Here is a 16123-nt window from a genome sequence, read left to right as displayed (position 1 = left end):
CTGTTAAAGGGTGGTGTTACCCCCAAAGTGCGCTCCAACAAAATAAAATAATCTTCTTTTTTTCTGTGTTTGTGTGTGATATGTATGCGCAGTAGCTGCACCTGCATCTTCAAAGCAGCAGCGACAAGCGTGCGTCTGTCTGTTATAGGGTGGTGTAACCCTCAAAGTGCGCTCCAACAAAATAATAAATTCTTCTTTTTTTTTCTCTCTTTGTGAATTGTGTGGGCTGTAGCCGCACCTGCATCCTCAAAGCAGCAGCGACAAGCATGCATCTGTCTGTTAAAGGGTGGTGTTACCCCCAAAGTGCGCTCCAACAAAATAAAATAATCTTCTTTTTTTCTGTGTTTGTGTGTGGCATGTATGCGCAGTAGCTGCACCTGCATCTTCAAAGCAGCAGCGACAAGCATGCGTCTGTCTGTTAAAGGATTACATCGGTGACAGCATCCAAGTAGGCATGTCAGACAGTCTGTACCTGTACTGGCAGGAAAAAGAGGCAATTTGGAGGTCCCTGTACAAACTGGCTCTATTTTACCTGAGTTGCCCCCCCTCCAGTCTGTACTCCGAAAGAGTGTTTAGTGCAGCCGGGAACCTTGTCAGCGAAAGGCGTAGGAGGTTGCTTCCACAAAATGTGGAGATGATGTTCATAAAATGAATTATCAACTCTTCCAGGGAGACCAGCCTCCAGAACGTACAGAGGGACCTGTGGTTGTGGATTCCAGCGGGGACGAATTAATACTCTGTGAGGATGAGGATGTACACAACACTGAAGAGGGTGAGGAATCGGTGGATGAGGAGGATGAGGACGACATCTTGCCTCCGTAGAGCCAGTTTGTGCAGGGACAGATTAATTGCCAGCTTGTTTTGTGGGGACCGAAACGAACAGCCACAGTCGTGTGGCAGACCCTGGTGCTGAAATGTTTGGTTTGTTAAAGTGTGCATGTCCTGTTTATACAACATAAGGGTGGGTGGGAGGGCCCAAGGACAATTCCATCTTGCACCTCTTTTTTTTCCTTTGAATTATGTACTGTTTGGTGCCTAGTTTTTCAAACTGCCATCCTGTCTGCCTCTGCAGTGTCACTCCTAGATGGACCACGTGTTTGTGCTGCCCACTCATGTCGCTTAGGATAGTCATCCAGCTACCTCGGTGCAACCTTTTGGACATAAAAACACTATTGTGAGGTGTGAGGTGTTCAGAATAGACTGGAAATGAGTGGAAATTAAAGTTATTGAGGTTAATAATAGCAGAAAAACCCACAAATTCTGTGATTTTAGCTGTTTTTATGCTTTTTTTCAAAAAAATACAGATCCAAAACACAAAATCCAGAACACAAAACACGGAAGGGTGGTTTTGGCAAAACCAATCCAGATCCAAAACATGAAGAAAGATCCAGATCCAAAACCAAAACACAAAACACGAAAAGTAGCCGGTGCACACCCCTAATACAGATAGACATTTTTTATGTTACTCTTTATGCTACATTGTATGAATATTTTTGCACTGTGCACTTTCTGTACTTTTTATTGTACACTAATATAGTTGTTCTATATTAATTGTGATATATAACAATTTATCCCTATACATTTATTACTAAACCCCATATTCTTCTTTTATAATTCACCAGTTTGCACTTGAAATATTTTATTTAATTTGATAAGAACTTTGCGTGTCTTAGGGATTTCACCAAGGCTTGGCAAAATAGGAGATGCTGTGTGACATACTGTATGCTCAAGCATTAATTCATTTGGAAGTCATTGAGTGGCTCTGATGGCATTAATGGCCACAATAAGTAAAGTAAGTCATGAGGAGCCACAGTGACCACTTGTTTTACAAGTTAAAAGCACCCATTTTCTATTACTGTAGATTATAGCAGCATTGTCCAAAGGGTGAAAATAAAATATTAACATTATGTAACTTGTTTGCAATTACCCAATATTGGCCTAAATTTCTAACTTGCATTGTTACAGCCTAGCACAACCACGCATAGTTACAGCATAGCACAACCACACATAGTTTCAGCCTAGCACAGCCACACATAGTTTCAGCCTAGCACAACCACACATAATTACAGCATAGCACAACCAAGCATAGTTACAGCATAGCACAACCATGCATAGTTACAGCATAGCACAACCACACATAGTTACAGCATAGCACAACCATGCATAATTACAGCATAGCACAACCACGCATAGTTACAGCATAGCACAACCAGGCATAGTTACAGCATAGCACAACCACGCATAGGTTACAGCCTAGCACAACCACGTATAGTTACAGCCTAGCACAATCACGCATAGTTACAGCCTAGCACAACCACGCATAGTTACAGCATAGCACAACCACGCATAGCTACAGCATAGCACAACCATGCATAGTTACAGAATAGCACAACCATGCATAGTTACAGCATAGCACAACCACGCATAGTTTCAGCCTAGCACAACCATGTATAGTTACAGCCTAGCACAACCATGCATAGTTACAGCCTAGCACAACCATGCATAGTTACAGCATAGCACAACCATGCATAGTTAGAGCATAGCACAACCAAGCATAGTTACAGCATAGCACAAACACGCATAGTTACAGCACAGCACAACCAAGCATAGTTTCAGCATAGCTCAACCACACATAGTTACAGCATAGCACAACCAAGCATAGTTAGAGCATAGCACAACCAAGCATAGTTACAGCATAGCACAAACACGCATAGTTACAGCATAGCACAACCAAGCATAGTTTCAGCATAGCTCAACCACACATAGTTACAGCATAGCACAACCAAGCATAGTTACAGCATAGCACAACCATGCATAGTTACAGCCTAGCACAACCACGCATAGTTACAGCCTAGCACAACCATGCATAGTTACACCCTAGCACAACCACGCATAGTTACAGCATAGCACAACCTCGCATAGTTTCAACATAGCACAACCACACCTAGTTACAGCATAGCACAACCTCACATAGTTACAGCATAGCACAACCATGCATAGTTACAGCCTAGCACAACCACACATAGTTACAGCCTAGCACAACCATGCATAGTTACACCCTAGCACAACCACGCATAGTTACAGCATAGCACAACCACCCATAGTTACAGCATAGCACAACCAAGCATAGTTACAGCATAGCACAACCTCGCATAGTTACAGCATAGCACAACCACGCATAGTTACAGCACAGCACAACCATGCATAGTTACAGCAGAGCACAACCACGCTTAGTTACAGCACAGCAAAACCACGCATAGTTACAGCCTAGCACAACCATGCATAGTTACAGCATAGCACAACCACACATAGTTACAGCACAGGACAACCATGCATAGTTACAGCCTAGCACAACCACGCAAAGTTACAGCCTAGGACAACCATGCATAGTTACAGCATAGAACAACCATGCATAGTTACAGCCTAGCACAACCACACAGTTACAGCACAGCACAACCATGCATAGTTACAGTACAGCACAACCACGCATAGTTACAGCCTAGCACAACCACGCATAGTAACAGCCTAGCACAACCACGCATAGTTACAGCCTAGCACAACCATGCATAGTTACAGCATACATGCCTACCCTCCCGGTTTTCGCGGGAGGCTCCCGATTTTTCGGGTAACCCCCCGCACCCCCGCAAGGGTAGGCATTTCTCCCGCTTTCTGCCCACTTCCTAGCGAAGTGGGCAGAATGGGGAGAACTTCCGCGGCAATTGCAGGTCTCTGTGTAGGGGCGGAGCTTAATTACGCGATTCTGCACGAATCGCGTCATTTAGCCCTGCCCCTTATGCAAATTTACGCCAATCGCGACAATTTGACGCGATGGGGGTGGGGCCTAATGACGCAAGATGTCAGGGCCTGCCCCCATAACGACCAGATCTTTCTACTCTCCCCAAGTCTCCTGCAAAAGAGAAATATCATGTAGGCAAGTATGAGTTACAGCTTAGCACAACCGCTCATAGTTACAGCCTAGCACAACCACGCATAGTTACAGCATAGCACAACCACGCATAGTTACAGCCTAGCACAACCACGCATAGTTACAGCATAGCACAACCACTCATAGTTACAGCATAGCACAACCACGCATAGTTACAGCCTAGCACAAACACGCATAGTTACAGTCTAGCACAACCAATCATAGTTACAGCCTAGCACAACCATGCATAGTTACAGCATAGCACAACCATGCATAGTTACAGCCTAGCACAACCACGCATAGTTACAGTCTAGCACAACCATGCATAGTTACAGCCTAGCACAACCATGCATAGTTACAGCATAGCACAACCACACATAGTTACAGCACAGCACAACCATGCATAGTTACAGCACAGCACAACCACGCATAGTTACAGCCTAGCACAACCACGCATAGTTACAGCATAGCACAACCATGCATAGTTATGCACTCCCTTAAAACGCCCGTTTTGACCTTTAAGCACGCCTGCGATCTAATTCCACACCGCCGTTTTCAAACACCTTCCCCTGTTACCACCCACATACGCCTCCTTCTGTCACTCAAAATAGCAGGTATTCGTTATATAGCGTACAAACGATTTTCGGCCGCACTGACTGGTTCGCGCATGCGTATTAAAATCTGTATGCATGCGCAGATGTGCGAACATCGGTCAGAACAAATGAGCAGCCGCTTACGAGCGGCTCTGAATCAGGGCCTAAGTCGCAATATGCATCCTGATTTTGTACCTACAGAGTTGCAGTACAGAATTGGATGCACAGTATCAGAGATGTAAGCGGTGTACCAGGATGGTGACTGGGAGGTAAAAGGGGGTGTGGTCAAAAATAGGCACAGAGATGTTGCATCTTATGGGGATGTGGAAGCTGTGTGTCGATGAAAGCTGGTCTGTGGCAAACACAGGATTTTGAAAGGGGGGGTTTGCAAATAATTTGTTACAGAACTAATGACAAAAAAAGTCTAACCAGAATAATGCTGGGCATACACTGCCAGATAAAATGTCTGTCAGACCGACAGACATTTTATCTGGCTGCCTGCCAGCCGCAGATGTCGCGGGCATACACTGTGAGAGAAATCTCACAGTGTATAGCCCGACATCCGCGCTCCGCCCCCGGGGGAGGAGACATTTCCCTGTTCCTTCCGTAGGAAATGTCTGTCTGTCGGCCGCACTGGGCATACACTGCCCGATGCGGCCGACAGTTTCCCGGGTAAATATCGCATCGGACGGGCATCCTGGACAATCCAGCATGCCCGACCGAGCAATATTTAACCCACGGTCGCCCGCATACACGCTGCAATTATCGCGGCGATCCGCCGATATCGGGCGGATCGTCCCGATAATTGCAGAGTGTATGGCCAGCATAAGCCTGCAACATATACTTTATTGTGCACTTCAAGTGTTTTTATATAAATAACAATAAATAATATTGTTAATAATATTAATAAAACAAGGTATCTGGGCGTAAATCTTGCTTATGCACAATGTGTAACAGTATGTACAGACAAAATTTACACTACCAGTGCAATTTTAACATTTGAACTAAATGTAAAGTAATCTAACGGTACTTTAAATGTCAGTTTGTCACAGTTCCATTCTATGGTTATGGAGGCCATTGACTACCACCATTATCTACCCGTGTCACTTCCAGCCTCCTGCCACCTATCTTTACAGCATTGTGCCACATGTTTCTCCACTCCTGCGTGTCACTCCAAACTCTTGCTATCTGTGTCACATGTGTTTCTCCTGCCACCCCTCCTCGTGTCCCAGCCCCCTGTCCCTACCAGCCTCCTGTATTCCGTGCAGCCTCCTGTGTCCCTTGCAGCCTCTTGTGTCCCCCCTGCCTCCTGTGCCCCCCTGCAGCCTCCTGTGTCCCCCCTGTAGCCTCTTGTGTCCCCCCATGCCTCCTGTGTCCCCCCTGCCTCCTGTGTCCCTTGCAGTCTTTTGTGTTCCCCCTGCCTCCTGTGTCCCTTGCAGCCTCCTGTGTCCCCCCTGCCTCCTGTGTCCCCCCTGCCTCCTGTGTCCCTTGCAGCCTCCGGTACCCTCCTGCCACCTGTATCCATTCTAGCCTATTTTTAGCAGCCTACCTGCTCCTCTACCTTGACGTCAGGGTCAGGGTTTAGACATTACTTACCCTTTCAGCATCCTCCTGCTCTGGCGCTGACAGCTCCTCCAGCCTCGGCGAGGTCTTCTGAGACACATGCAGGAAATAGTCAAATGCGTGGAGTGTGGAGTGTGTGCAGTGGAACGTCATCACGTTATGTCGCGCATGGGAGGCAGAGGTCGGGATGGGTTGGGTGCTGCTGCTAGACTTCCTCCCGTCCTGGCTGGGAAGGCGGAACGGCCGCCGTACTGTTGGTCACATTAGCTGCAGTCTCTGACTGCTGTGGCCGGGTAAGGTGGGCCGGAGCTGGCGGAACACAGTTCCGCCCCGTTCCAGCCCACTTTAACTTCTGATCAGCTGCAAAAGATCGGTCGCCAGGGGGGTTTCAAGGTACTCGGAAACCCCCCCTGCGTGCGCGTGTGAGCATACAAAGATGAGGAATCACTCACATAGGAGTCCATACTCAGATGGGGCAACTGCACCGGCCATAGGGTTGATGCAAGTTTTGATTTACAACCGATACCAATCGGTATTTCAGAATTTACGGATGCTAATTATGGGCATCTCAGTCCTTGCACCTACAGACAAATGTATGGCAATCATTAAAAAAATGATGATTTAAACTGATGAAAGATATGTGTCTGTCAAATAAAAAAACTAAATATTCATGAAAAGGGGTTTTTATTAGAAATGACTTATATTCATAGAAATCCACAACATTTGCATAATCTTAAAAAAAAAAAAAAGGAAACAAAAGCAAAACAAGCTTCATGGATTTTATTACATATAGATGTGTCCTCATATACCGAGTGTCATTATGTCATATGGTGCAACATGCCCGGCATGATTGAGAGGCTGCTCTACGGGTAACGGAGAGGCTATCCTACCAAATACTGCATCTCAGTAGCATTGTAGCTGCATACAAAGCCACTCACAGTGTACCAGAGATGCTTAGTTGTGACTTTTGTCACAGAGGATTTAGTACAATCCACGTACAAAGTCATAGATTCAGCAAGACAGAAGGTGGAGGGAGGAATAGCTGTGGTTGCTCGAATCAGAACCTTTATTACATAGATTTGAGACTTAGGGGTGTATTTACTATTCCTTGGATGAAGATAAAGTGAACGGTGATAAGGTATCAGCCAACCAGCTCCTAACTGCCATGTCACAGGCTGTGTTTGAAAAATGGCTGTTAGGAGCTGGTTGGTTGGTACTTTATCTACTTCCAAATTATCTGCATCACAGTCTATGAGGACATATCTGTCAAAATGCAGTTTCTATCATATAATGAAAGTAGTTTCCTCTTCTTTTTCAAAAAGGTATTTTCACAATTTTTTTCATGGCTTTTAATACCTCTCTGTTCCTCAAACTGTACACCAAGGGATTTAACATTGGAACCACAGCTATGTATAACAAGGAAAGAAGTTTGTCTTGTTCATTGAGATGTTCAGAATCTGTTCTCATGTAAAATCCAAGGGATGTCCCATAGAGTAATATAACAATAATTAGGTGTGAGGAACAACTAGAGAAGGTCTTAAGTCTTCCTGCCGAAGAATGAATCTTCAGGATAGTAGATATGATGAAAATGTAGGAGGTCAGTATAAATATAAAGGGAAAAACACCAATGCATAATCCTTCAATGAATATCATAGCAATGATGTATGTAATGTCATTACATGAAAGGTTCAACACTGTTTTAAGTTCACAGAAAAAGTGATTAATTTCCTGAGACTTACAGAATGATAATTTAGATGTCAAGAATGAGAACATCAGTCCATTTAGAAAAGCAACAATCCAACAAGAGATATTCAGCAGGAAGCACAGCTTGTTGTTCATAATGAGTGAATAGTGAAGTGGTTTACAAATGGCCAGATAACGGTCATAAGCCATAGAGGTCAGAAGGAAAAACTCAGTATCAAGACAGAATATAAACATAAATATCTGTGTGATGCACCCTAGGAATGATATACTGGTGTCACCTGTTATTGTGATGGCCAGAAGCTTTGGTAGGATGGAGGAAACATAAACTATGTCCTGTAATGACAGATTGCACAGGAAGAAGTACATAGGAGTGTGTAGCTTGGGTGCCAGACATACAAGTACTGTAATAAGCATGTTTCCAAATGCCGACATTGAATACATGAATAAAACCAAGATAAAAAGAATAACTGGCTTGCCTGGATTTCTGGAAAATGCAATGATATGGAATTCTGTCTGGAAGGTGTTGTTACTGCTATTTTCATCCATGCTGTCCTTTTATTTTTTTTAAGAAAAGAGAAAATATAATACTTCATTCTGTATCTAATTTAATTGGCTTCACACAATTATCTTATAATGCAATTTTTTAGAAATACTGTTATTTTGTATTTTTCTTATTCTTATTATAGTTTTTTGAATAACAAGTGTTTTGTATACATATGTGATATACACATCCGATTTAACACTATACTACAATGTTTATATACATGCATTACATTATTATTAATATTATTATCATTATTATTATTATTATTATTATTATTATTATTTGTCTTTGGTTCTGGATATTTCATTACTGTAGGTTCGTAGAGCAACAAAGAGATACTGAAATTGATATTTTATTATATTATTTGTGTCGTCCTCTAAGCTACATGTTTTTTTATCAGTCAGTAATTTCTGGACTATTAACACTTGCAACTGGCTTCAATCATGCTCTGGATTGGTCATTCTCCCCTATATGATACACACCATGGAGAGATCTAAAACACTTCCTCTGATGAAACGGCCAGGAGTATATGGCCGAGAAACACGTTAGGTCAGTGGTTGGGGAACAGTGGTAAATTACCCCACATGGGGTAAAACTGAAATTCCTGGGGGTTATGGATGCAGGGCTGGAGGTGCACCTGAACCGGGTGTGCCGCTGCACCCGGCGCCAGTGACCTCCAGCTCGGCACCGCAGGGAGGCTCTAAGTCGGACACCCGCTGAGATGTTATTACCAGTGGGCACCCGGCTCCTTCCCTGCAGCACCGTGTTAGCCATCATCCCAGAGAGGAAGTAGGAACACCACTACTTTTACTAAACAATTGACCCTCCAACAGTCCTTAGCAAGGAGGATGAAGTACGACAGCAGTCATCCTGAAGCAAAATGTATAACTGAGGCCTTGGCTGCTATGTTGGTGTTAGACGTGCATCCGGTATCCGCCATTAGTGCAGTGGGATTTAGACAATTGATGGAGGTAGTGTGTCCCTGGTTCCAAATCTCTTCTAGATTCCACCTGCATCCTCAAAGCAGCAGCGACAAGCGTGCTTCTGTCTGTTAAAGGGTGGTGTAACCCTCAAAGTTCGCTCCACAAACAATAAAAAAATTATTCTTTTTTTTCTGTCTTTGTGAATTGTGTGGGATGTAGCCTCACCTGCATCCTCAAAGCAGCAGTGACAAGCGTGCATCTATCTGTTAAAGGGTGGTGTTACCCCCAAAGTGCGCTCCAACAAAATAAAATAATCTTCTTTTTTTCTGTGTTTGTGTGTGATATGTATGCGCAGTAGCTGCACCTGCATCTTCAAAGCAGCAGCGACAAGCGTGCGTCTGTCTGTTATAGGGTGGTGTAACCCTCAAAGTGCGCTCCAACGAAATAATAAATTCTTCTTTTTTTTTCTCTCTTTGTGAATTGTGTGGGCTGTAGCCGCACCTGCATCCTCAAAGCAGCAGCGACAAGCATGCATCTGTCTGTTAAAGGGTGGTGTTACCCCCAAAGTGCGCTCCAACAAAATAAAATAATCTTTTTTTCTGTGTTTGTGTGTGACATGTATGCGCAGTAGCTGCACCTGCATCCTCAAAGCAGCAGCGACAAGCGTGCGTCTGTCTGTTAAAGGGTGGTGTAACCCTCAAAGTGCTCTCCACAAAAAATAAAAAATTTGTCTTTTTTTTCTGTCTTTGTGAATTGTGTGGGCTGTAGCCGCACCTGCATCCTCAAAGCAGCAGCGACAAGCATGCGTCTGTCTGTTAAAGGATTACATCGGTGACAGCATCCAAGTAGGCATGTCAGACAGTCTGTACCTGTACTGGCAGGAAAAAGAGGCAATTTGGAGGTCCCTGTACAAACTGGCTCTATTTTACCTGAGTTGCCCCCCCTCCAGTCTGTACTCCGAAAGAGTGTTTAGTGCAGCCGGGAACCATGTCAGCGAAAGGCGTAGGAGGTTGCTTCCACAAAATGTGGAGATGATGTTCATAAAATGAATTATCAACTCTTCCAGGGAGACCAGCCTCCAGAACGTACAGAGGGACCTGTGGTTGTGGATTCCAGCGGGGACGAATTAATACTCTGTGAGGATGAGGATGTACACAACACTGAAGAGGGTGAGGAATCGGTGGATGAGGAGGATGAGGACGACATCTTGCCTCCGTAGAGCCAGTTTGTGCAGGGACAGATTAATTGCCAGCTTGTTTTGTGGGGACCGAAACGAACCAATCATTTCAGCCACAGTCGTGTGGCAGACCCTGGTGCTGAAATGTTTGGTTTGTTAAAGTGTGCATGTCCTGTTTATACAACATAAGGGTGGGTGGGAGGGCCCAAGGACAATTCCATCTTGCACCTCTTTTTTTTCCTTTGAATTATGTACTGTTTGGTGCCTAGTTTTTCAAACTGCCATCCTGTCTGCCTCTGCAGTGTCACTCCTAGATGGACCACGTGTTTGTGCTGCCCACTCATGTCGCTTAGGATAGTCATCCAGCTACCTCGGTGCAACCTTTTGGACATAAAAACACTATTGTGAGGTGTGAGGTGTTCAGAATAGACTGGAAATGAGTGGAAATTAAGGTTATTGAGGTTAATAATAGCATAGGAGCAGAAAAACCCACAAATTCTGTGATTTTAGCTGTTTTTATGCTTTTTTTCAAAAAAATACAGATCCAAAACACAAAACCCAGAACACAAAACACGGAAGGGTGGTTTTGGCAAAACCAATCCAGATCCAAAACACGAAGAAAGATCCAGATCCAAAACCAAAACACAAAACACGAAAAGTAGCCGGTGCACACTAATACAGATAGACATTTTTTATGTTACTCTTTATGCTACATTGTATGAATATTTTTGCACTGTGCACTTTCTGTACTTTTTATTGTACACTAATATAGTTGTTCTATATTAATTGTGATATATAACAATTTATCCCTATACATTTATTACTAAACCCCATATTCTTCTTTTATAATTCACCAGTTTGCACTTGAAATATTTTATTTAATTTGATAAGAACTTTGCGTGTCTTAGGGATTTCACCAAGGCTTGGCAAAATAGGAGATGCTGTGTGACATACTGTATGCTCAAGCATTAATTCATTTGGAAGTCATTGAGTGGCTATGATGGCATTAATGGCCACAATAAGTAAAGTAAGTCATGAGGAGCCACAGTGACCACTTGTTTTACAAGTTAAAAGCACCCATTTTCTATTACTGTAGATTATAGCAGCATTGTCCAAAGGGTGAAAATAAAATATTAACATTATGTAACTTGTTTGCAATTACCCAATATTGGCCTAAATTTCTAACTTGCATTGTTACAGCCTAGCACAACCACGCATAGTTACAGCAAAGCACAACCACACATAGTTTCAGCCTAGCACAGCCACACATAGTTTCAGCCTAGCACAACCACACATAATTACAGCATAGCACAACCAAGCATAGTTACAGCATAGCACAACCACGCATAGTTACAGCATAGCACAACCACACATAGTTTCAGCCTAGCACAACCACACATAGTTTCAGCCTAGCACAACCACACATAATTACAGCATAGCACAACCAAGCATAGTTACAGCATAGCACAACCATGCATAGTTACAGCCTAGCACAACCACACATAGTTACAGCATAGCACAACCATGCATAATTACAGTATAGCACAACCACGCATAGTTACAGCATAGCACAACCAGGCATAGTTACAGCATAGCACAACCACGCATAGGTTACAGCCTAGCACAACCACGTATAGTTACAGCCTAGCACAATCACGCATAGTTACAGCCTAGCACAACCACACATAGTTACAGCATAGCACAACCACGCATAGCTACAGCATAGCACAACCATGCATAGTTACAGAATAGCACAACCATGCATAGTTACAGCATAGCACAACCACGCATAGTTTCAGCCTAGCACAACCATGTATAGTTACAGCCTAGCACAACCACGCATAGTTACAGCCTAGCACAACCATGCATAGTTACAGCATAGCACAACCATGCATAGTTAGAGCATAGCACAACCAAGCATAGTTACAGCATAGCACAACCTCGCATAGTTTCAGCATAGCACAACCACATATAGTTACAGCATAGCACAACCAAGCATAGTTACAGCATAGCACAACCACGCATAGTTACAGCCTAGCACAACCATGCATAGTTACACCCTAGCACAACCATGCATAGTTACAGCATAGCACAACCACGCATAGTTACAGCATAGCACAACCAAGCATAGTTACAGCATAGCACAACCTCGCATTGTTTCAACATAGCACAACCACACATAGTTACAGCATAGCACAACCATGCATAGTTACAGCCTAGCACAACCACACATAGTTACAGCCTAGCACAACCATGCATAGTTACACCCTAGCACAACCACGCATAGTTACAGCATAGCACAACCACCCATAGTTACAGCATAGCACAACCAAGCATAGTTACAGCATAGCACAACCTCGCATAGTTACAGCATAGCACAACCACGCATAGTTACAGTACAGCACAACCATGCATAGTTACAGCAGAGCACAACCACGCATAGTTACAGCACAGCACAACCACGCATAGTTACAGCCTAGCACAACCATGCATAGTTACAGCATAGCACAACCACACATAGTTACAGCACAGGACAACCATGCATAGTTACAGCCTAGCACAACCACGCATAGTTACAGCCTAGGACAACCATGCATAGTTACAGCATAGAACAACCATGCATAGTTACAGCCTAGCACAACCACACAGTTACAGCACAGCACAACCATGCATAGTTACAGCACAGCACAACCACGCATAGTTACAGCCTAGCACAACCACGCATAGTAACAGCCTAGCACAACCACGCATAGTTACAGCCTAGCACAACAATGCATAGTTACAGCATAGCACAACCACACATAGTTACAGCACAGTACAACCATGCATAGTTACAGCATACATGCCTACCCTCCCGGTTTTCGCGGGAGGCTCCCGATTTTTCGGGTAACCCCCCGCACCCCCGCAAGGGTAGGCATTTCTCCCGCTTTCTGCCCACTTCCTAGCGAAGTGGGCAGAATGGGGAGAACTTCCGCGGCAATTGCGGGTCTCTGTGTAGGGGCGGGGCTTAATTACGCGATTCTGCACAAATCGCGTCATTTAGCCCCGCCCCTTATGCAAATTTACGCCAATCTCGACAATTTGCCGCGATGGGGGCGGGGCCTAATGATGCAAGATGTCAGGGCCTGCCCCCATAACGACCAGATCTTTCTACTCTCCCCAAGTCTCCCGCAAAAGAGAAATATCATGTAGGCAAGTATGAGTTACAGCCTAGCACAACCGCTCATAGTTACAGCCTAGCACAACCACGCATAGTTACAGCATAGCACAACCACGCATAGTTACAGCCTAGCACAACCACGCATAGTTACAGCCTAGCACAACCACGCATAGTTACAGCATAGCACAACCATGCATAGTTTGTTACACATTGAACAATAGTGAAGAAATAAAATAAAATAAAATAGTAAAAATAGGTTCAATATGTTGGACTTTAGCAAACAATACATTGCCTTTATAATTATATTTACAATATTTACATTTAGAGAAAATACCTAGTCTAATTGAAATGAACACTCGTCAACATATATACCGTTCAAAAGAACTTTATTAGATACAAAATTATGGCTTTCTATCAATATTGGCACAAAAAAAAAAAATCACAGTAAATTAGTCAGAATGCCAGTAATTAGGCAGGGCCATTACTCCTATAAGTGTTTATCTCAGACAGTGCCCTCTTAGGGTACCTTAATTCCCGACGCCAAAAAGGCCTCTGCTCTCCCATGTCACTTGGAACTGTAAAAGTGGTGACTGTCAGCATAAGAAAAATAGGAACAGGAAAAGGAGACCCTAGACCTCAGTGTAATAGGGAAAAGGCAATGTAGGACATGGGCTATACACCTACCTGTACAATCAACTTGTTTAATTTGCTGATCATAGAGTCCTACACTGGACTAAGGAATCCTACTAGGAAGCATCAGGCTGTCAGACTGTGTGCTGGTGAATATTGGCTTTCAGACATGTTCTAAAAAAGGATTTAAAATTGAATTCACAGTCAGGTTCTGTAGTTATTAAAATGTGTATTTATAGTCTTGGTTATCAAGGTTAGACTCATTTTTTATGTTTAACTGTATCAAAATTCTAAATTAAATTTGCATCATGAAGAAGCATCATTCAAAAAGTATGATTTAAAGTGTCTTTCACCTTCACTTTCAATACAAACTAAAATAAAACTAAAGTTTTGTTAGATGTAAGTTAATACAGAAAGAAATAAAAAGCTTATAAGTAATAGTTTACCCTTAAAAATTGTTTTTTAACCTAAAAATGTCCTCATCAATTGTAACATTTGTAATTTACATATTGCACAGCTCTTACCTTTTTAACATATATAATTATTTTCCAATTTCTTGTCTATAGACCGTATAATCCCTGCTGCCTTCTCTGGTATTGCAATGTACAAGTACTGTACTGTATGTATGATCTTTTCTGGATATTTATAATTTGCAGATTTTAAAATTGTCCACATTGTACTAATTTAATGAATCTCTAGAGATTGAATAATTAAAGAACGCTGCACATCAATTTGTAGTGGGAATTCAAGAATTATGTAATAAGCTGCAAAAGCAAATATATATTGTGGTCCAAATGTTATATAATTTATTGTAATTTAATAAAAAAAAGTTAAATAAATGTACATTGTCGAGTAACTGCAGTATTATTAATTCACAACAACGGTTGTAATATTTGGCTACACTGTACTGAATGAGAAGTTTCCAATATGACTGCCCCCTACTATGCATGCTGTGGTCAATGTAACATTTTCTATCATAGATTACATGATGCTGTATTTTTTAAGATGAGAACAGATTTTTTTTTTATTGATTGGCAGGATTGGGTTCCTTATAACTTGATAGAGTGCTCTGTTAAAGTTTCATTTAAATGTTCTAAGGCCATCACTAAATTAATATTTTTTGTGGGCTTTGGGGGCATATTCTGAGCTTCCATGGAGTGTCGAGAATTAATGATAAAACAAGCCGATAAGGAGCGTCTAGTCTTATAGAGTAAAGATGATCATCAAAAGAATGCTAATCGTCAGCTTACATACAATTAGTTTATGCACAAATCAGATGGTGGGGCACATGCGCAGTACCCGTTATGCGCATGTGCAGAACAGGTCTTGCGCGATTGCATGCAGTGCCCCCTAAACTGTAGTCTGATTGACAGACTGCAGCCATTTCGGGGTGGGGAAGGAGCGGAGACTGGGTTTTGCGCGACTGCATGCTGAACAGGTCCTGTGCGATTGCATGCAGTGCCCCCTAAGCCGTAGTCTGATTGACAGACTGTAGCCATTTGGGGGTCGGGGTGGGAAAGGGGCAGAGACTGGGTCCATTCCACAAAAGGGAGGCATATTGCCTCTGGTTTATGGGAGTGCCGAGGCCATAGCCTGTATCTTCAGATGGTTACACAGATGCGCAATATTCACGCAAGTGATCCGATGGCTGTGTGTTCGGGAACAGCTGCGGATCACAGAAAAATGCAGGAGGCATCTAATTACACAAGACATCCTACTGCTTTTGCATATTAGAGCTCCTTTTACTCACTATTTGCCACAATACCGGGACTTACTGTAGTCATTCATACCCAGTCCAGCGGTGCTTCATCAAGGTGGACCATTCTGTTCCAGTGCACTGTCACTGCTTTCCTAAGGGTCATGGGGACAGCCATGTTGGTTCTGATCAGCTGAGTGCCAGTATC

The 16123-nt window shown here is 43.1% G+C and overlaps 1 protein-coding gene across 1 annotated transcript; it reads right to left on the bottom strand.

Annotated features, from left to right (window-relative positions):
- Positions 1 to 7395: 7395 nt before the first annotated feature.
- Positions 7396 to 8331, bottom strand: LOC148509339 (olfactory receptor 5V1-like). Its single transcript, XM_088443463.1, has one exon. The coding sequence runs from the start codon at positions 8329 to 8331 to the stop codon at positions 7396 to 7398; it is 936 nt and encodes a 311-aa protein (XP_088299589.1).
- Positions 8332 to 16123: the final 7792 nt, after the last annotated feature.

Source organism: Taudactylus pleione, unplaced genomic scaffold (genome assembly GCF_031769625.1).
Source record: "Taudactylus pleione unplaced genomic scaffold, aTauple2 ptg000329l, whole genome shotgun sequence".
NCBI lineage: Eukaryota > Metazoa > Chordata > Amphibia > Anura > Myobatrachidae > Taudactylus > Taudactylus pleione.
The sequence above is the reverse complement of the archived record's forward strand: the minus strand, read 5'-3'. Positions and strand labels throughout refer to the sequence as shown.